We start from the raw sequence: 23,791 nt of genomic DNA, 5'->3' as shown, positions 1-23,791 counted from the left end.
CTTGTTTTATTTACTTGTAGTTTACTACATGTCTACTAATTTGATTCATTCATATATTCAATGAATTTAGATGGATAATGATGAAGTTATAGGCTGGTGGACTACAGTTAAAAATATAGTAACATACGTGCTTTGTCTTGTTGCTCAATGGTACTTTGCCCGGAAGCATTCACGTAAAAGAAAAATAACATATAGTATGAGCTCAGAAAGAGAACAAAATAGAGATGCAATAATGAACCGCATTATGAACAGTGAAACTGGTCGTACCATTATCAGAATGGGACCCCCTGCATTTCTGAGGTTAGTTGAATTATTAAAGGCAAATGGTGGTCTTAGACCTACAAGATGGACGAGTGTGGAAGAACAAGTTGCAAAGACCCATACATACTAACACATAGTGCCAAGAATCGTGAAGTGAATTTTTGGTTTCGACGTTGAGGGGAGACTATTAGCCGGCATTTACATAATGTGATAAAGGCTATAATCCAATTAGAAGATAAATTCCTTCTTCAGCCAGATGGTACATCTATCCCTTCTGAGATTATTGACTGTGATAGATTTTTCCCATATTTCAAGGTAAAATTGTATACATTTTAGCCTACGTACATTTATTTCATGTGATTGATAAAAATAGAAATTTAATTTTGAAGTATTACATTTTGTTGATGTGTAAGGATTGTATTGGTGCAATTGATGACACTCATATACGTGTAAAAGTGGCTCGTGAAGATGCACCTAAGTGCCGTGGTAGGAAAGACTACCCAACGCAAAATGTCTTAGCGGCATGTACCTTTGACTTAAAATTTACATATGTGCTCACTGGGTGGGAAGGGACTGCATCGGACTCTAGAATTATAAAAAATGCATTGACAAGAGTAGACAATCTCAAAATTCCTACTGGTAAATAAAGTGTCATTAGGGGTTTTTTTTTTTAATTTGGCATTTATGTTAATGTACTTTATTGTAGATAAAAACTTTATTTATGTATATATTTCAACTCAGGAAAATTCTACATCGTAGATGCTGGGTTCATGCTAACAAAAAGACTGATTACACCTTATAGAGGTGTACGATATCATTTGAAAGAATACTCATCAAGAAATCCTCCACGAGATCGTTGTGAATTATTCAATCTTCACCATGCATCATTGCATAATGCCATTGAACGGGCTTTTGGAGTTTTGAAGAAAAGGTTCACTATTATCTCAAATGCTTCTGATGCTCGTTATGGGGTGAAAGCACAAAATTCAATAATCCTAGCTTGCTGCATTTTGCATAATTATTTGATGTCTGAAGATCCTGATGAGGACCATATTGCAGAGGTTGACGCAGAGTTAGCAAGACAAGAAATAACTTATGAAGAACATTATACTCATAGTAGTGTCAGTGCTGATGCTGTGATAGGAGAACGTTTGAGAGATGAATTATCTGCTACAATGTGGAGAGATTACATACAACAATAATTTAGTATTATTAGCTTTGTCTCCATGTTATCATTCATTGCGTTTGTTTATTGTGTAAACTTAGCTTCAATATGTTGTTTGGTGAAAATATTGTGGTCCTTTGCCATATAAATTATTGTGTGTGTTCCACCGAAATATTAATCATGTGTGTTCCTTTGCCATAGAAATTGTTGTTTGGTGAAAATTTTTGGTATAATACCCTAATTGGTCCCTCTACTTTTCTCTCTCTTCCCTTTTGGTCCCTCTACTCAGAAATGCTCCCGACTAGTCCCTTTACTTTTAAAAATGTGCCCACTTAGTTAAAAATGCTCCAAACTAGTCCCTCTACTTTTTAAAATGGTCAAACTAGAGGGACTAAGTGGGCGCATTTTTGAAAGTATAGGGACTCCTTGAGAGCATTTTTAACTAAGTGGGCACATTTTCAAAAGTAAAGGGATATTTCTGAGTAAAGGGACCAAAAGGAAAGAGAGAGAAAAGTACAGGGACTATTTTGGTGATTATACCAAAATTTTTCTTTATATCATTTAATGTTTATGTTTATGATAATATAACAAATATGTGTATGCTTTGTCCCTTAAACAGTATGGCCCCCAAAAGAAATGTCTTAGGAGAAAGCAGCACATCAAAGAATTTTTCATGGACACTTGCAATGGATGCGGCATTAGTTGATGCATTCTTAAATCAGTTTAACATGGGACTTAAGGTAAATGGCACTTTTGTTTCCAAAGCTTATGATAACATTATTGAGGAGCTAGGAAAAACATTGAATATGAAAATTGAAAAGAGTCAAGTGAAGAGTCGATAGAAGATTTTGAAAAAAACACTTCTCTGATGCTTATGACATATTTAAGAATGGTATGAGTGGATTTACCATAGATCCAATGACACAATTGTGGATGGCCGAGCCAGAAGTATGGAATGACTTCATCAAGGTAAACTTGTATAATATATATATATATACTCATATTCTTTTTTTACATTATTATGCAATTAAGTAAACTCATTAAAATGGTTTCTATATGCATACTTATATTTATTTCTCTATCTATATAGGTGAAACCACAAGCAAAGATATATATGCAAACTCCCGTACCACATTATGATAAGATGGTTATTTTGTATGGAAAGATAGAGCTACGGGCAATCATTCAGTAACTGCGAAAGCGTTCAACATCAATTGATGTAGAGGACTTCACTGACTCCACACATGACATTGACCCCCACAATGTCTCAATTTTCAGCTCAAAATGAAAGTAATTTTCTAGATGATGATATAGACCTAATCCCACCTTCACCTACTGAACATGTAACTCCATCTTCCCATGGTGCTAGTAGTGGCAGAAAAAAAAATATAGGAAAACCATAGATAAAGAGAAAGATGTTGATGAAGGGATGAAAGATGCAATTGACAATGTTGCAAATGCAATTAGGTCTTCAGCTGAGATTATTGCAGAGAATATTAAGATTTCCAGTGAGGTCATTTCAAGAAAACCTCCGGTTTCTCCAACGGAGATGCATCAAATCCTATTGGACTTAGGATTTCAACCACCATTGCTCCACAATATTTACAGTAATCTTGTAATGAATGTAGATTTGTTGAATGCAGTACTTGGTTGTCCAATGGAACATCGTAGGGATTACATTTTAAGTGGTTTACTTGGGGATCTTAACAACTTCAATATATGATGGTAATGAATCTTTTATTCATCTTGTGTCAATATTTTTACAATATTGTTATCTTTGATGATTTTTATCTTATGTGATTGAAATGCCACTTATTATTGTTATGTAGGTATAATGTGAAGAATCTGAACAAGTTGATATATGTGGAGATGAAGACCAAGCTTGTTGTTGTATTGGATGTTCTTGATGCTTAACTTGATGTTCAAGTCTGAACTATTTTGGGTAGTTTGTCAAACATCATTTAGCATTATATTAAGTACGAGTCCAAATGATGTTTGTATGAACATCAAGCTATTTGGCCATTTGGTTCTTGATGCTCAGGTAATTTATTAAGCAAGCCATTTTGGGTAGTTTGTCAAACATACATTTAGTTGATGCTCAGGTAATTTATTCAAGCTATCAAACCATTTAGAGCGCTAGGATAATATGACCAAATGGCTTGCCTCACAAATACAAGCATTTGATGTGTTAATTTATTCTCATGGCCTTTCTCTAGTGATTGTTTGTTTGGGATTGTGAAAACCTGAATATGTTTATCATGAGCATAATTTTTGTTAAATATAAAAAAATAGGCCATGCTTTCCAAGTATGTTTTCACCATTTTTTTTAAGTTTATGAAAAAATATGACAAAAATAGGGTATGTTTGAATGATCATTGGGTGTTCACATGTTAACCAATATTTGTCAATTATAATCAAGATGTTAAGACTCCTCATAATTTTTTTTCAAATAAATATTTTTCCCTAATTATTGTGTGTGTGTGTTTTATAATGTTTATCATATATTATATATTGTGTTATTATTATTATTATTCTACAATTGATTATTATATATATTATTACCTATTTTATTGTACAAGGGCAAAATAGTCAAATACACATTACAATCTTTTTCTCTCTTCCCCATTCCTTTTTTCAACTAAACAAAAAAATAAAATAAAAATAAACTACTCCTCCACACGCCTCCATGAACCAAACACAATATTTTCTTAAACCCTCCATACTCCCCCCCTTTTTTGCACTTGATTTTAATGGGAAATTAATAAAGTGTTGTATGAAATTATATGTATGTTTGAATCCATCAATTATTGTTAACCCATGCAGGACTTGTTTGCTCTTCATGGAAAAAAAAAAAAAGAGAATTTTATTTGTAAAGAATTTTTTTTTTAAAGTGATATCAAAGACATGCCCATAGGTAAAGAATTGATTATTTAACCCACGTGCCCTCTTCTGTGGGTTTAGTGAAATTCAAATATGAGATTTTTTAAATGTTTCATACTTGTTTTATGCAATAAAATCAATGATTTTATACAAAATATAATTTTTTTATTTTTATTTTTTATTTTTTTTAATAAAATAGATAAATCATAATACATTAAAGAAAGCGTTAAGTAAAAAATAAAAGAGTGAAGTATTCAGAAGAGATGGAAAACAATAAATCCACTTATGGTGGAGAGGTATGTATAAAATACGAGAGAACTAAATTAATAAAAATAAACAATATTTAAAAAAAAACTGAACAAGAAAAACAACTAAGTAAAATAAAGTGAAACAGAAAGGGAAGAAGTGTGGGACACAATTATAACTTAAAAGATTCAATCTCAATCTTTTTATATAATTTAAATTATAGTCTTATATTAATACATTATCTTCTAATTTTACATGTGAATAATTATGGTTAAACATTTAAAATATTAACAGAGATGAAACCATGGTTAAACATTAATATTGATTATCATAATTTATATATTATTAATTCAATTAAAATAATATTTTTTGAAACATAATAAACAACTTACTAGTTCTGAATACATGAAACATGTTTTGAAGTAATTCCAAATTAAAGCAATAATCAAATTTCACAACAATAATGGTAAAAAACCATTATATATACTCAAATAAACAACAAATTTAGAGCCAAAATCAATGTATAGTAATGAGGGAAATACCATGTCTAAACTTAAGACAAAGACAGTGGAGATGGCAACCGCGGTGATGATTATTAATGTTAGTGAAAGATGTCAAAATTTATTTAGAATTCTAGTATATCGGAAATCAATGTATAATTAGTTCTATAGAGTATCTAAATTAATTATAAATTAATTTTATATGGTTTTTTTAAAAAATAAAATTAACTTTGTTGGAGTATATATAATATTATAAGCTTAATAAATACTTGCTTTTTATGTTTTCATGAAGCATGGAATGCATGAATGAATCTTGGAATGGTTCTTCTCATGCATGTTGAGCGAATGATTTTTATTTAATTTGGGTTGTTGTGGTTTTTAAAATTTTTTTGAAGGATTTTTATATACACACAATATGTGTGTATTGTGTGTATACCACATATAGTGCATGTCTTGATGTTTTTATTGTGAAAATTGATGGAATACTCTTGTTCTGGTTTTTAAATTGTGCAGAGGGTGATAAAAAGAAGCTAGATGATTCCATGAAGATCTTCCTTTAGCCTAGAGTTTTTGGCTCCACGTGTTAATGCTGTAAATGTGGATACATTAGCCGAGGAGGCATAACACTTTTCCACATCTATTGTTATGATACCCTCCTCAGCGGCTCATGTGTTTTCAAAACTAAAAAAAATACTGTACACTACCAAAACACTGAATCCAATTAAATACATATTTTAATTGAATAATATATCTGTTAAAAAAAAAGACAAAATACCTTACTTGCTTATTAGATATCTATCGCTTTACATCCAACAACGCGTTTATAACAATGCAATAAATTATATATTAATTTGTTTTTATCTAATTGTTTTAGATATTGTGAGATATAATTATGTATAAATATTTTTAACAAAATATAAAAAAAATATATTCTGAGTGTGTATTTATATATCTATAATTTGGCTTTCAAAACAAATTGAAGGCTTACATGAAGATTCTCAACAATTGCAATATATATATCTTCAAAGTCAACGTGTTGACTTATTCAAAACATGTCAATCACAGCGAAATACAAGAATCCCGGCGGAGAAATCACATTGATCATGTTGGTCCGAATCTCTCTCAGAATTTGATTTGTATTAAAAACAAAGACTTAATTATAATGCAATTCCACTCCTTCTCCTAGTAGAAATACACAAAAAGAGAAGAAGACTTGAGATCTCTTAACTTATATAAGTTTCCTTCATCATCTTCAATCACTAATAATATCGAAACATGGCAAGGATTTTAGCTACGTTGGTTGGTAGAGAAGCCACGTCATCATCATCATCATCATCATCATCATCTGCAGTTGATGGAACTCTTGTAATAGTTTGCATGGTTGTAGCTTCAGTGATGATCATGTCCATGATAATATTTGCATGTGGGCTTCGTCCAAAGAAGAAGAAGAAGCCACAAAGTGTAGCTTATTATGGTGCCGGTGCAGGTTCTAATCCAAATACGGCAGCTGAAAAAGGTGGCGGCAACCGCAGCGGTTTGGCAGCTGGTGCTGTTGCTGGACTTGCCGTCGGTGCTGCCGATAATACTAGTGATTTTGGGTGCTGTGGTGGTGGCCTTGGTGGGTGCTGTGGTGGTGGAGACTGTTGCGGTGGCGGCGGCTGTGGCGGCAGTGGTTGCGGCGGCGGTTGCGGCGGTGGTTGAAGTCTGGAGAAAGCTTGTGCCACACATATACATGCTCAGTGGTTTATATTAATAATATATATAGATATAGATATATATATACGTCAAATAAAAACAGAGTATGATACTCTGTTTCTTTTTAGGTAGGTATAAATGGTACATGTGGTTACTCAATTTTGTGATGATATAGTTGTTTTTTTTTATTATATGTGAATGTATATCAGTATATCCATAGATATTCGTTTGAGATTTTTTTTTAAATAATAAATCAGAAAATATATTAAAAAAATAAAATACAAAGTTTTGAGAGACAATCATCGTAATCCTTTTTCAAGGGCAACACATACAAAGTGAATGTCAAACTCCTTTGACAAAGTTGATGGTAACTAATGAAGTTAAGGCTACTTTATTATTATTATTATTATTATTATTATTATTATTATTATTATTATTAATAGGCCATAAGTGCCCCCAATCAAAAAAATTATTAAAGGACAAGTAGATATGGATGTGTAATAATTACGGCAGACCCGTGAACACTATAGGAGTAGTACTGAACCCAAGTGTATAGTGCATGAATAATACTGTAAGGAAGAATTCAAATTCTTACCTTCTTTCTTGCATTTTTGTGTCATATTATTGAGCTATCAGTTAAAATTATGATTGGACCTAGAGTTCTCTAGCTTATTTATTTTTTACATATGGATTCTGAAAGAAATAGAAAAGAAAACTAGAATTAATTTTAGTAAAAATCAATAACTGTAGAATGAAATTGTTAGTAAAAATGTGATTATTTTGCTCACACCAATATTTCAAAAAGTAATCCACATGAAAAGATCCTATGTATCAATGAGACGAAAGTCAAAGCAACAAGCTAAAATGATGAGGTCTCTCCCATTAAAATGAGGTAATTAAAAAAAAAAAAAAAACTGAATACATGTTCAAAACAGTTCAATATTCCAGAATTAAAAAGATATTATAAGAATAAGGGTCTTTCATTTTCACATTGGTGTAACAAACACACATGTTGCTCTAAATAGACTATATTATGGCCTTATCAAATAAGATTGTTGAATGTTAAAATTTTGTTATCCTAAATAAACCAATTAAAATTACAATTTTATGATTATAGAGATCTTTCAAAGAGTTGGTTCTACCGAACACCTAAATCCACCATTATTGAGGAAGTAATAGAAAAATTTAACGGAAAAGTTACTATTGCTCTCAAGGCTGTTGATTTTTCTAACCACTTAAGCACTAGAAGAGAGAGAGAGACAAGACTATGCCACCAAGTTTAACAAGGTCAGAGGGAGGCTCACAATTCACAAGGATGGCGAGGTAACGAAGTAAATCCCAAAGAGAAAGTGACAGACACATGATTGTAACTTATCAAGGAAAAGTATTAGGTAAATGGCCCAAGGGCTTTATTCATTTCATTGGAGGTCATTTTCAAAGAAAGCGGAAACCAGAACAGAATACAGGAAAGATGTAAAGAATTTTGACCTAGAAAAATGATTTTCTTTGATGAAGGCTCCAGGGGAAGCCTCTCTTCGGTAGTAGTCAATTCAAGACCAACACTAGATTTGGCTGAAGAATATCTTCCACCATCATTTATCTAAAAAGTCGAGAAACTTGAGAGAATTATCAAGAGTACTTTACATTATATATATAATTAATTAACATATATGCATGTAAGTTCATCACGTTACCATTTATATGAAAATAAGAAAGAATGGTAACTTTTATCATGCTTTTCATGATTATAGTTTCGGTGTCGTTCATGTCTATTGTAGTCTTTGTTTGTGCTAATGGGTTTTCAACCAAAAAAAGATTTCATAATGGTATACGGATACTGTTTCAATAAAAAATGTTAAATATTGACTTAATATCATTGGGATGAAACTAAATCTTGATCTTTTTTAATCCAACTGTCTGGATTACTTTATTGTTTATATAGGGTTATGTTTGTTTGGTGTTGTGTAACGAGAGAAAAGAGAGAGAAATAGATATGGTGAGTTCTCTTCTATTTTGAAAGTGAAATGAGTGAAAAAAAGGTGTAGAGGAGAGCTCTTGTTTTTGCTTGATCTCATTAAAGCAAGGTAAGATCCTTGTTTTTATGTGAGGTTAAGTTCATAGAGTTTCGTACGTTATCCTCTTGTAGCTTTATGCTTATTTCTTGTATTTTTGTACTTTTGTTATACCTCATGATATAGTGAAGCATTGTTCTTCCGTGGATGTAGGCTTGTTCTTACTCGAACCACATTAAATTAGTGCATATTATTTTATTTTTATGAGATTGGTTGTATTTTGTTCTTTTATCGTCTATTCATTGTGCCATTGCTAGGTATTGTTGTTGGGAACACAAGTGTACGTGTCAATCTTGTAGTAATAGAGTGCTAAAAAGCAAGATGTCGGTTCATAAGGAAAAATGAGATTACTAGTAGTAACCCTAATTCAGAAAATTAGGCTAACCAAAAGAATGATGTGTGTGATTACAAGAAAGTAAATAAATCAATAAGTATGGAATAAAAGAGTAGAGATATCAAGGGAAGAAACGATTTCCGGGGCTACATCCCTCTAGGAGTTTCTAAAGTGCGTGACAAAGGTTGTTTAAGCATGCAATCTTATTTGAACCAAGATGTAATCTAAATCATACTAAACCCCTCTTTCAAGGGTGAAGAGTTATTGAATCAGTGCAATACTGATGCAGTTGTTAGGATTATGCCCTCGAATGCCAACGAGAATTCTTGTATTAGGGCATTTCATTTGTATTATACATTCTTATTATTATTAAATAGACATTTATTTTGATGTTCATATAAATCTTGTGATGACATTTTAATTAGTTTTAAATATCATAGTTCATGTGTATTAAATTAAACTTTCTACTTTTTATGGGATAAAGAGGAGAGCACTAGAAGGGTTTGGTACTTATACACTTAAATAGTTCGCAAATTGGAGAATATTTAATTAGGCGTTGAAGGTTCGCAAGGATTTGTATGACATATACTTTAACAAAGAGTGCTAGTTGAACTTTATAGAATAGTGAGAGCATATGTCATAAATGTATCATTGGAATTGGTGTATTCGAACATGACTCACAACAATCCAATCACATAGGTTTTACTCTTTGACAGTCAATAATTGGGATTGTTGGTTATGATCATATGAGTGGACCTTAGACCTAAGGTATCATGATCATAATATATTTATAACGTCTAGTCTGTTACTAGAGTCGTTAGGCTCAGTTTACTTTTTGGTAGGGCCGACCTCAAAGTGTGACTATGCTGGGAAAATAGCAGTTGGAAGTGATCACCAAGAATGAATTCGTTCTTTTGGAAGTAAACGAATTAGTATCCTATGCAATTATAAATATGTTAGATTAGAAGACCTTGGCCAAGACAGACAAACTAATTGTGTGGGACACGAACGGTAGTTTGGTAATCTCACTCCACTATAGTTATTTGCATATGATCGAGTTCAATGAGTTTGACAATTACCATGGCTCTCGCTCAGTTGGGATACAAGAATGAAAAATTTATACATATATCGTAATCATAATCAGAAATATTTGTAATAAGCTACTCATTCGTGTTTAATTGGGTTATGACGTGGGGTCATAGGGCTAGCTAGGTGTCACCTACGTCCTTTGGTATCCTCCCATTGCTAATCGGAACGAACCTAGGGAGTTATGCTTAAAAGAATAAAGAATCAATCTCGTTTTTGAGTACATGGGTAAAATTGTCAATTTACAATTTTACTTCATGGAATAAGTGAAACTGTAAATTAGTTTAAGGTTTTTGTCTTAAGTTTAAATTTTAATTTAAATTCAATGGAGTGGAATAGATAATCAAAATTATAAGGATTCAAACACAAAAGTAGTTTTAGTTACATTAGGACTCATATTTTTAATAGAACTTCTATGATAATGTTTATCATATTATGAAAGTTCATATTTTGAATAACACTTCATAATTGAATAATGTTTATTATGTTTTATGAAGTCTCTATAAATATGACTCCTATCTAGCCCTAGAATAAATCAATAAATTCTCTAATGAGAAAATCCCCAAGTTTTCTCTTCCTTTCTAACCCTAGCCGCTATTTGGAGAAAAAGAGGAGATTGTTTCTTAATTCTAGCGTGTGATCTAGATACGTGGGACTTTTTTTTGGCGCTAAGATCAACGACAATCCGAGGGGCAAATTCGGCACATCAAACGATAGGCTTTCAAACATTAAGAGCTAATTTTCTAGGCTTTTTAATTAAATTATGGTGTGTATTAAAACAATTAGATCATATAACAAATTTATTATTGCTTCCGCATGCCTTTGACGATGTTATTTAATTTTGCGATATTATCTAACGGCAATCACCACACAATTGCATTAACACTCCGTGAAAACTCAATGTGAGTTAAAAAGAATTTCTTAAGTAATTTCCCTTAGGAAGAGAAATTAACCCTAATCTGAATATAGAATAAAGATGATATTCCTCCTAAAATCTTTTCCACATGATTTTCAAAGAGCACGAAAATTTTCTTTAACACACTTAGGAGAATTGAGAAGACGAGGTCTCCAAAGTACTCCCTCCATTCCTTTTTATCTGTCATAAACCCATGTTCCTTTTTATCTGTCATTTTTGAATATCAAGAAGCATTTATTGTTTTTTTTTCCAAAATTACCCTAACACTCTATTCAATTCCCTTCTTGAAATTTAATATGAGACAGAAATGTGAAGATATAAATTAGGGGTAATTTTGGAAATATAACTAATTTTTTTTATTAAATTATGTGAAATAACCAACTTTTTTGGTATGTGAGATTCGGTTATTCACGACAGATAAAAAGGAACGGAGGGAGTACTATATTTATAAGCTTACTCACAATTCCTTTTATTTCCGGTATGCTTATACTAAGTGTGTATTTCTACTCTTCACAAAGCACATCGAGTATGATAATTAGTTGTTTTGCCACAATAGCAATCAAGCATTCAAACAGGCTTTAGATTCAAATTACATGGATTATAATAAGGAAAACAAGTAAATCACATAAATCCACAACTAATGTTAAAAGATAAATCGTAGAGTTCAACTATGCCCAAACATCTAACAAATTAGCTCTCCATTAATAGAGGGCGAGCATCCAAAATATAAGACACGATGAGAATGAATGTAAACATAGAAACCCTCTTCTCAATCGTACCAGAGATAGATCGCAGGAAAACTCCAAAGAAACTCCTATAAACACCGCCAAGGTAAGCTTGACGGCTACGATCTCTTTCCCCATGATGTTGGATCCAAATCTACTATAAAATTCACCTATGAACATAAGCGGAACCAAGGGGGGCAAGGGGGTGCTTGAGCACCCCCTTGCCCTTGAAAATGAATATATATATATATATATATAATATTATTAAATTATTAATAATTATAGTTTATATATGAAAAGTGATATTCTTTATTTATTTATTTTAAAATTCTACCAACATTATTTAAAATAAATTAAATGAAAATAATAAAATCGATGATTTATAATAACAACTAAATTTTGTGGTTTATCCACTTTTTCATAAAAAGAAAAATAATAACAACAACTAATATGGCTAGTCATGATATTTTCAAATATTTTGTCTTTAAATTTTATATTTAGATATGTTTTTATTAAACTTATCAATATGTAATTATCAATTTTTAGGATCTTAATGTAAAAAATAGTAATAAAAATAAAATCTTACAAAAATATAATTGCTTCCTCAAAATCTCTAGAAAAATCATTATAGAATGCATTGATTAGTGAGGTTTTTTTTTCTCTTTTGCAATCTCTTTTGAGTTTATGTTTTATTTTTCATAAAGATTTATCTTATTTGCTTTATATCTAACTTAATTTGTTTAATTTTTTGTGTGATTATCTGTTAGTTTGATTATTTTTTTTATGAAAATTGTTGTGAACAACTGTTAGATGTTTAATATAATTAATTGTTATAAAAATTTTGATTATTTATTAGATTATTTATTGAACAATTATTGTATTTAATAATTGAATTAGATTGTGAATGTGTTAATTTTTTTTAATTTTATTATTTTTTGATTTAGTGCTTAACTATTAGTTGAGTTAATTCTTAACTATGTAGATATGATAGGTTTTTACATGCAAATAAAATTTTTTGGATCGATGTATATTTTATATTGTTAAAATATTGATTTTAAGTTTGAATTAATAGAATTGTTTAATATTTATAAATCTTTTTAAATTTAAATTGAACACCCTCTCAATTTTGGTGCTAGTTCTGCCACTGCTTATGAAGTCTTCGAGATTCGCCTCCTTTCTTCTCTAGCATCGCCTCCATGAAAAGAATTAAAAATTACCCTAAGAATCCTCATCAGGCCTATTTATATTCCGCTGCTTACGGGTTGCTTATTGGTGTAAGGACGTGGCCGTAAGTAGCTGGAGAAGATGGGTCACGAGACTTACTATTACGCCTCGACCCACGGGCCCTGGGGCGCGACAACCACTATGACGGCCTGAGAAGGGATACCACACCACTCTACCCTCGAGTCGCCATATGTCTAATGCGCAGAAGAAGCAACAACAACAAACCTATTAATAGAATTCAAGAAACATACTGATCATGAATAGTACAAGGTTTCAACAGAAATAGTCAACATACAAAACATACAGATAGAGTGGCAAATACACTAGTGGATCCATGTTCTTATACAAAGCTACATGTTCAATAAGAAACATACATAGGATAGGAAATAGCAAGATAAAGAGTACAATGCCCAACACTTCACTGACCACCTCGCTACTACTTGCTAAAGCCTGGAAATGAGGGAGGTGGTGAGTAACCTAAGTCACTTAGTGAATGGGTTAGCACAATTTTAGCATAATAATAAAATAAACCAAAGGATTTTCTTAAATAACATCTCGCATTAAAACATGAATTTTGACATTTCACACAAGAATGGATGAACATACTACACAAGAATCAAATCAATAACTCTCATAAAAGATACATTTTCAATCAAGAAATCATTTCAACAGTTTAGACTCCATGGACTTACACAAAACAAGTTTCAATAATCTTTACAAGATAAATAAGTCATCGAAACATTGATCCAAAATGTAAACAAGTGAATGCTACTCAAAAGGATGATTTCATGAAATCAAATTTTTCTAAAATACGAAAATTTCAATTTATAGGAATGAGCAATGGCTTACAAACACTCTCTAACTTACTATCGTTGCGACTAGGTTGAGAGTTGTCAAAGTGTTCATAACTTTGACGTTAGCCCACGGAGAGCTAGTGTGGTGATCCCGAATTCTCAGTGTGTATCCATCAGGGTTCTAAGAGCCACCTAAACTGGACCATAAACTCGGGTCTTCACACTACCTCAACAGACTGGCCGTGAGGACCGCCTACTGTAGTAGGGCAGGGCGCCGCACGATCACTATCAAAACTTGTAGAAGCTTAATAGTACAATATATATGTAACAAGCATATATTCCAGATCAAGGACACCATCTCCAACTTAGGATGAAAACTAAATCCATAAGTCTTAATAGTAAAAACTCAACAATAAGTAAACATGCCCGCAAGAATCATTTTCATTTCTCAAAGCATGAAGCAACAAAAGCATAATAGTTTTGATTAACCAACAAGAGTTTTCCGAACGTAACTCAAAGGCCGGGAAGAATCATCCAAATAGATCAACACAATGAATTGAATACGATAAAACCGAGACACGGTTATAAATCACACAAAGACGACATTTAAATCAAATTCTACTAAAATGTGCATTAATATAAACCCTACTCACTCTAAGGCGATTTAAACCTCCAGCTTGCTAATCTTTAGCCGGTTCCTTGCCTAGAGCCTTGATCTCAAAGCCTAGCCGAAACACTAACAGAAAGAACAAACAAGAGTTAAATAAAGCAAACCACAACCAATGAACCCTAGATTTCACTAAAGATAAGAAACCCTAAATCGATCCAAGGTTTGTCTCAAAACTTGGTTTCAAAGTCACCAATGAAATCCTAGAGGCTAGGGCTTTACTCTAAACCAAGGAACTCAAAAAATCAATAAAATCCTATCAGTGATACAGTAACTCCGAAATCAAGGAAGAAGAACATCCCAAGACTACCCTAGATCAGAGTCATACAAACCAAGAGAAACACTTCTTTCAAGATTCACGAACAATAAATAAAATGAACATATATCAAGCTCTAAATCAAACTCACAAACCAACTATAGCTCCATTCATCCAAAAGAAGAAATGGAGGGCAAATTTGTAGATGTTTGGGAGTAGTTGAACTCTAGGGTTTATTTCTATGGCTTTGGTTGTTGGCTCTTTTGATGCTTTAATTGATTTCATAGTTATAATCATATCTATTTGAATCTAATTGCATGTTTGAATGCTTGGCTTCTAACCATGCGAAAGCCCTAGCTATCATATTTGATGTGCTACGTGACGAGTAGAAATACCCACCTAGTATAGGCATGCCGTGATTAGAGGGAATTTTGAGTAAGCTTAGGTATAGGGTACTTTGGAGACTTCGTCTCCTTCAATTTTCCCGAGTGAGTTGTTAGCAATCTCCTTGCTCTTTGCAATCATGTGGAGTGGATTTTAGGAGAAATTGCATTTCTGCTATGTATTCAAATTGAGGTAATCTCTCTCTAGGGGGAGATTATTAACTTAAGAGATTGCCATTAGCTTACAGTGAAATTTCAAAGAGTGTTAATGCGATTGTGTGGATATTTATATTAGCTATGTACCTACTCAGTTACTCTTCGACTAAAAAATTGGAGTTTAGTATAATTCTGGAAACCTTTCGGTTCAAATAGGGTTGCATGTTTAGACAACCATTATCCTATACTCAACAATCCAAGAGGGATACTATGCCCAAACATCGCTTTCTTCTTTGAATTTCCTCATACTATTTCACGTATTTTCTTGTCTTCGTGTTTTTTTCTTGTTTACACACAAGCACTCTACTATTCAGGCTATTTTTCAAATCTAGAGGTATTACTAATATTCACTGTCTTCCCTGTGGGCCAACACTCTGCACTTACGCACACTTTATTATGTGATCGGCATGTACACTTGCGTCCCTATCAAATTAGTCTGAGAATGCAAAACACACTATGTTTAGTGCCGAATTCCACAATATATTTCTAGTACATGCCTAATGAGTGTAAAAAATAATATTAAATATTAGAATTTTGTACACTCATCAATTTTGATATTGCAGATCAAGTGTTTGGCGAATTGCCAAACTAGTTCCGTGCTTCCTCACATGCAACCAAAAAAAGGTCTCATAATGATGTTGCCAGTGTTGCCGCAGCTACCATTAGTATAGAGGGTGCTTATGGAGGTGAGGGAAGAGGTGGTGGATGTGGTGGCGAGAGAGATGATGGATGTGGAGGTGGCGGGGGCTGGCTGTGGCGGTGGCTGCAGTGGCTGTTGTGGAGGTGGTGGTGTTGGTGGTAGTGTTGGTTGTTGAAATAACAATGGGTTTGAGGGTATATTACAATATATTGTATTTGGAGTAGCAGTTATTTGAATTACTTTCTTTCTGCGTGATAGTAATGTTTGTTATCAATAATAGAGTTATTAGTAATGTCTGTTATCAATAACAGAGTTATTGTCAAGTTTCTATGCTTTTCATTTAGATATTTTTGAATATGTTTTTATTAATTTATATACTTGTTTTTAATGGGAAATATGTTAGTGTTGCATGAAATTATATTTATATTTGAATTCATCAAATTATCATTATTTTTTAATTTTTGCACTTATTTGCTCTTCATGAAAAAGAAATACAATTTGATTTTTAAAGATTTTTTTTTAGATTCAATCTCAATCTTTATATATAATCTGGCTAGTTTCTCATCATATATTTCTCGTATTAAAAAAAATATGAGTATATGAAAGAATTAACATTTAATTAGTTTTTTATTAATTTAAAATAGTGCCTCTTTAAAAACTATTGAGTATATATCCATATATATAGAGCTGTCAATTCGAGCTTGGCCCTAGCCAGCCCTCGCCCGCCCGGGCTGACCCGCCCCTGCCAATAAAAAAATTGGCGGGTTGGGTTCAGTATTTTATAGGCCCGCTGAGGCGGGCTCTAACGGGCCAACCCGCGGGCCGCGGGTTGGGCGGGCGGGTCAGGGTTGGGGCGGGTCGACCCACTGCCCGCCTCTAATATATATAATGTATTTTATATAATATATATATATATATATATATTGATATTGACATATTGTTAAGGATTTAAATTAAAAAATAAATAAATAATTTTAATGAACTTTAATATGCATTTAATTATGTTTTTAAAAAGAAATATGGAGATAACAAAAACAATTTAATGACTTGTTGATTTTTGATGAATATTATGATTGTAATGGATGTTTTTTTATTTTTGTGCTTTGTTAATTTTTGTTAAATTTTTTTTATCGATTAGTAATGGATGAATGTTATAATTGTAATAAATGTTTTATCTTGTGGTTTGTTGTTGTTTTTTTAAATTTTTGTTGATTGTAAATTTATAATAGTGTTTTTTTATTTAGAGATTTTGTAATTATTGTTGATTTTTGTTAGGTTTTGAATATTATAATGGATGTTTTTATTTTTGTTAATTATTGCATGTTTTAATTTTTAATTTAGTTTTTTTATGAATTTATAATGAATGTTTCAATGTTTCATATATTACAACATTTATAAAAATAAAATAAATAAATTATTTTTGATTTTTTTAGCGGGCCGGCCCGCCCAACCCACAACCCAAAACGGGTCGGGTCGGGTTGGCATTTCTGCCCGCCCTGCCCTCGATCAAATGGCGGGTTTTGGCGGGCCGCGGGCCGGCCCGCCCCGCCAACCCGTTTTGACTGCTCTACATATATATTATAAATTAATTTGATATATTTGATTTTTAAATATAAAATTATTGTTATTGGAATGTAATATTATTGTCGAGGTTACCTGCACTACAACAATACAGAAATTACTGAAGCAAAACGTTGTTCACAGTACTGTAGCAATTTACTATTTATGCATGCGATCTCTATCAATGTTTTCAGAACCGAACCGGAAAGTGAACCGACCAAGCAACTGGGTCATGGGTCAATTGGTTGGACCGGATGACCCGGTTTGGTCGAACCGGATGATGTAATAATTATATATATATATATTCTAAAATTCTAAACTCACATATATATTTCATGTCCAATTTAATCAAATGAAAAAATTATAAATAAAATTTTTTATATGGACTGAAATGCAGTGAAATTTTTTTTTATATAGACTGAAATACAGTAAAAAAAATAAAAAGTTGAAAACCAAAATGAAAAAGGGTTTGCATGTGCAATGGTTGCATGCAAAATGAAAAGGGTTGCATGAGAGAGAGAGAGAGAGTGAAATTTTTTTTTTTGTATGGACTGAAATGCAGTGAAAAAAATAAAAAGTTGAAAACCAAAATGAATAAGGGATTGCTTGCCAGTGAATACCAGAGAGAGAGAGAGAGAGAAGGGGCTCAGTTCAATGAACTTGGAGTTGGAGGTAGGTGATTCACTGAATTGAAGCCCGTGAAAGTTGTGAAACTATTAAAGTTAAAGCAAATTTTTAGAACCGGGTGGTTCGCCGGGTTTGAACAAGTTGACTCCCGATCAACCAGTTCTATAGAACCGGACCGGACTGCATGCCGATTCTCGGTTCTGCCGGTCCGACCGGCCGGTTCGGTCCAGTTCTGAAAACATTGATCTCTATATATACGGTTGGCATGCCGCCCATATGACTTAGTGCAAAATCTTTGGAAAATCCTATACGACCTCTATACCGGCCGTATGACATCCGTATGCTCTGGTGAAAACTCTCTGAATGTCTATATGGCCTCTCATATGCCCATATGACAACTTGTATGCATCCTAAACAATCCATGCAACCTCTATACTGGCTCAAGACTCTCTTAAGTCAAATACAACTCTTAAGAGTGTGATTACAACCCCTCTTTGTGACTTTGAAGTAGGTAATAACTACGAGTAAATTTTTCCAGTGAGTACCTAAGTTTAGTCATATATCAGTTTGAGCACTAACTTTCAATTTGTATCAAAATGAGCACCGAAATTTAATTTCATTTCTTCGGCATGGTAATTGGGGGTTTTAAGTGGATTTTTGGTGATGTGGACGCCGGAAAGCTTGCATGGATGCCCTGGGTCCAAGTTACCGACTCACCAACTAAGTTAGTTAACCAATGTGGCTTTTTTTGATCCACTTAGGACGTACAATAGGTAACGTGTACCTCCTATGTGGACAAAAAAAACACCACATTGGTTAAGTAGCTGAGCTGACGAGTCGGTGACGTGGACCTAGGGTATCCACGCAAGCTTTTCGTCATCCACATCACCAAAAATCCACTGAAAATTCCCAATTACCCCGCCGGAGAAATGAAATTAAAACTTGGTGCTCATTTTGATACAAATTGAAAATTAGTGCTCAAACTGATATATGGCCAAACTTAGGTACTCACTGGAAAAATTTACCCTAATAACTACAAAGACGATGAGAATGCAAGCAAACAATACAAGACATCAATTTTAGTGTGAAAACCCTTCGAATCGAGATAAAAACCATGGGACTCCTTAGAGCCTTTTACAATGTGTCCACTATGTCAATTAATGGAGTTTACAAATAAGTCTCTAGCTAACTAGAGGTATATAAGTTGAAAAACATGAGTATTGAAGGAGAGACTCAACAAGACATGCATACATCATCTTATTCGAAGATGGATACAATGATATCAAGAAGGATTTAGGGAAATCAACTTAAAGGATTAAGAACCTTATTAGCAAGCAGGGGCGGATGGCGGGGGCCAAGGGGGTGCTTGAGCACCCCCTTGGCCCCAACCAACCAATACTATATATATATTGGAGGGACTCAGGGAGGGATCGAGTTGGAACTTAGAAGCATCCCCTCTATCTTCTCACTCACTCTCTCTCTCTCTCTCTCTCTCTCTCTCTCATATATATATATATATATATTAATAATTCATTGGATCATTATTTTTATTTTTTAAAAATATTAATTTTTTACAAATTAATACTGATAGTTTTAAAAAAAATAGTGTTTGGAACAAAATTAATAATTATTATTTATATATTTTATAAATTGGTTTATATAATATAAATAATTTTTTTTCAAAAAAATTATTGTTTAGCCTTCGTTTATTACAAATTAGTGTATATAGAATAAAAATAAAAAAAAATTTCAAACATTTATCAGTTAAACCTGTGATTTTTATTAGTTAGGATATAACATATAAATATATATATATATATATATGTATATATTTTAAAAAATATTTATATAAATATATATTTTTAGAAACTATTTATAAAAAATTATTGTTTGGGCCTTAATTTTTTATTTTGTCTTTCATAAAAAAATTATAAATGTATTTTTTTTTCTAACAATTGGATCGGCTAAACTATAATAAATATGTCATTCAACTAATCTAATTATATTTTTTAAATTAAAAAAATTTCAAAAAATTTTTTATATGAGAACCCTTTATTTTGCTTCTGATTCTGTCACTGCTAGCAAGGATGCTCTCTCTCTCTCTCTCTCTCTCTCTCTCTCTCTCTCTCAGGGTTTACTCACATAGTCTAAGCCCAAATGGGCTGAACCCCAACAATTTTAAACATAATAAATATCTTGCTTCTAACCATGTTTTCATGGAGAAGCCGCGGAGACCTGATATGCATTAGTTAACCATGGAATGGCCGTTCTTCTCACAAATGAATGATGATTCATTTAATGTAGGTTATTATAGTTTATTTATTTCTATTCAAAAAATAAGTTGATTGTGATATATTCAAAACTATCCTGATCTTTCTTTATTTTTTACTTATTTATTTATTTATTTATTTTTATGTTTTTTAAGTAAGAAGTGGATAATTAGGAATTAATAAGGCCAACAAAAAATAAATGTGTATTTGATATGTTGATGTGAACCTGCTAACTTTGATTTCTTGTTATAGTAACCCTACCTTAACTCACTCTATCACTCAATTATTTTTTATTTCACCACCTTCCTTTAATTTCATCCCTAACAAGTCATGCTTTGCATGGTTCAGAGTTTGAAAGTTAATTACTATCAAATAGAGAACAATTAAAACAAAAAAAACAAAAATCTAATTAGGCAAGTATCTTTCGGTTTTCCTCATTTCAAGAAAGATTTTTTTTTTTAATTATATTCTCAACAAGTCTTCATATGTTAATAAATGAAGATTTCGTTCCCAAATACTCACCTTTTAACATTAAAAAAAATGTATTTTCTATGTATTAATTCTGGATATGATTTTGCACACAGTTGTTGCTTTTTCTCTCTGTGAAGGGATATACATACATACATACATACCTATATATATATATATATATGGAAGATATCAATCTCTATACATTTAGCAATGTGTTTATAACCATATAAGTTATATATTTATTGGCATAATGCTTTTAATATTCTAAGATATAGTTGTTTATAAGTAAATATATTGTGAATGAAAATAGGCGTATATATTAAAAAAATCTCAAAATTTTAAGTTATCTATAACATGAGAAACTCAAAGAGGATTTATCGATTATTTTGGATTTTTACTAGGATATATTTATAAAACACTCTGATTTTCTTTTAATTTAAAGCAATAATATGCATAAATCTCAATTCTCTATACAGGAGAATTCTAAACCATTACAGTTAAGCCTCCATAAATTAATACTTAATAAATTAATATGGTCTCTCTAAAATAATATTTTTTCCGGTCTCAACTTAGGCCAATTTATAAAATTAGTAATTTCAATAAATTAATAAAATGATAAATTTTCAGGAAATCTTTATATAAATCTATAGTCCCATCAATAATAATAAATTATTAATTTTTTAAAATTACAAACATAACTAGAACAAATTAGTAAAGTATGAATCTACTGTTGTTTGTTTTTTCTTGAAATTTAAATTTAGGTGGATTTTATGCCTACCTTTTCTCATTGCATTATTCAAAAGCTCCCGTGTCGTGTTCTACAATTGTCACAAAAAAATTGTGAAGAGTTGTTGCCGTTATGAGTTCTTCTTTTCTATTGATTGGTTCTAAAGGGTGTTGAATCATCCTATGCTTCATCTTCAACTAGATTTTCAATGACACTAGACACAATTTCTTCTAAGTTTTGGGTTTCTAAATATTCTTCATTTTCATTTGAGTAATCCAATAGGTAATTGTCATCCATTTTATCGGGTAACTGAGATCATTAATCATTTTCTCAAACTCACGAAAGGACTCCTTATAGGTTTTTTCATTTAAGTTCCTTGATGTTCATTCATCACTTGAGGGAATCTTATAGTGACGGCAATAATATACTATTGTCTTTTGTTGAACATGTATCATTTAAATTGAGATTACTCTAAGATTGATGGCATCTAAAACATCAATCTTTTTGGATCAAATTGTCCTACTCGTAGTCTACCAATATTTTACAATAAAATCTCTTGTGGTTCTACATCTTGAAAAGTCTTATATATTATCTCAGCATCACATGGTTGGATTTTTAATATCATGTTAGGTGATAAATAAAAAATAAAAAATTGTGGCCCTCCATATAAGGTGAGGTTCACCCCTCATATGTGTGTGGCCGGTCTATGACATCACCAATTGGGTCTGGAGTGTGACAAAACCTTAGATTAAAAATTTAACATGAATATTTGCAGCTTATAATGAACAAAGGAGATAGATTAATTTTGATGTTCTCAATAGCATCAAATTAAGATCACATTTTTAGAACGAAAGTTAGTTTACCTTTTTTTTAAATATTTATTTATTGTATAAGTAAAACATAAAATTTATTAAATATATGACGGTTAGTTAATTTATTTTTTTAATTGTTTCTTTATTGGATAATTCAAAATGTCATGTAAAAAAAATTATTATAAAAGCATGATTTATTAATATCTTTTGGTTAAGCATAATTCATATGTTAATGGAATTATAGAGAAGCATAATATGATGATCATTATTTTTGGAAATAGTTGTAATCAATAAACACATTAATTTGCAACATCCAAACATGGTCTTCAATCAAAAACTCAAACAAAAACTCAAACAAAGTGTTCCTTTAATTAGCCAATAGCGTCTAATCATTTTCAATGTAATCTCCAATTAACCAAGAGCCCTCAATCAATAAAATATAATCTTTAATTAATGAATTCATTTTGGGACTAGCCTAAATTTCACTCTCCATAAAAAATAACCTTCAATCAATTCACCTCGCAATCTCCATCTAATTTAGATTTCTTAATCAATGCAGAGATATCGTGATTTAAATCCCATCAATCACTTACTAAAATAAGAAATTTACCACTCACCTCCAACAAACCTATTAAATGAATTAAGTTACAATTAATGCCAATTTTTTAATTATACAATAAGAAAATCTTGTATTTTTATAACCCCGAGAAAGTTAATGTGAATCATTACCACAAACCCCCCTAGTTTAAATTCAAGGAAATTTCCAAGAACTTAAAAAAATTATCAAGAATACTTTATATAAGAGTTTAAATTATAAGTATAATACGTGTGTGTGTGTAAGTTCATCACTATCATACCATTTATATGCTATATAAGAAAATGGTTAGGTTGATTGATGAGTTGGTTCACAGAGAGTCCATATCTCCATTTGATGGAACTATTATATATCATGTTTTGCATGATTATAGTTTCGGTGCTGGTCATGTCTATTGTTGTCTTTGTTTGTGCATATGGCGTTTCAACCAATAAAAGATCTCATAGCGGTGCTGATGGTGTTTCAACCAAAAAAAGGTCTCATAGTGCTGCGGCTGGTGCTGCCTCCAGTGCTGCCGCCGCTACTATTATTATAGGGGGTGCTTATGGAGGAGGAGGAGGTGGTGGATATGGTGGCGGCGGAGGTGGTGGTGGTGGTGGTGTTGGTTGTTGACATAATTTTAACAAGAGTTTGAGGTATATTATATTATATTATATTATATTATATTTG

General features: G+C 31.8%; 2 protein-coding genes across 2 annotated transcripts; both read left to right on the top strand.

Annotated features, from left to right (window-relative positions):
- Nucleotides 1-6,327: 6,327 nt before the first annotated feature.
- LOC120267226 (loricrin-like) lies at nt 6,328-6,753 on the top strand. The gene has a single exon (XM_039274916.1). It carries the CDS (start codon nt 6,328-6,330, stop codon nt 6,751-6,753), a length of 426 nt encoding a protein of 141 aa, XP_039130850.1.
- Nucleotides 6,754-16,100: 9,347 nt separating this feature from the next.
- On the top strand, nt 16,101-23,734 carry LOC120267225 (loricrin-like). Its single transcript, XM_039274915.1, has 2 exons — nt 16,101-16,227; nt 23,496-23,734. The coding sequence occupies exons 1-2, from the start codon at nt 16,101-16,103 to the stop codon at nt 23,732-23,734; spliced, it is 366 nt and encodes a 121-aa protein (XP_039130849.1).
- Nucleotides 23,735-23,791: the final 57 nt, after the last annotated feature.

This window comes from Dioscorea cayenensis, chromosome 8 (assembly GCF_009730915.1).
Source record: "Dioscorea cayenensis subsp. rotundata cultivar TDr96_F1 chromosome 8, TDr96_F1_v2_PseudoChromosome.rev07_lg8_w22 25.fasta, whole genome shotgun sequence".
Classification (NCBI taxonomy): Eukaryota; Viridiplantae; Streptophyta; class Magnoliopsida; order Dioscoreales; family Dioscoreaceae; genus Dioscorea; species Dioscorea cayenensis.
This window is presented reverse-complemented; position numbering and strand designations above follow the sequence as displayed.

Excerpts from the sequence above, each read along its gene's own strand:
- LOC120267226 (XM_039274916.1), top strand. The coding sequence starts at position 6,328 with ATGGCAAGGATTTTAGCTACGTTGGTTGGTAGAGAAGCCACGTCATCA.
- LOC120267225 (XM_039274915.1), top strand. The coding sequence starts at position 16,101 with ATGGAGGTGAGGGAAGAGGTGGTGGATGTGGTGGCGAGAGAGATGATG. Across the intron at positions 16,228-23,495 it reads TGGTGTTGGTGGTAGTGTTG|TTTCGGTGCTGGTCATGTCT; the intron begins GTTGTTGAAATA and ends GCATGATTATAG.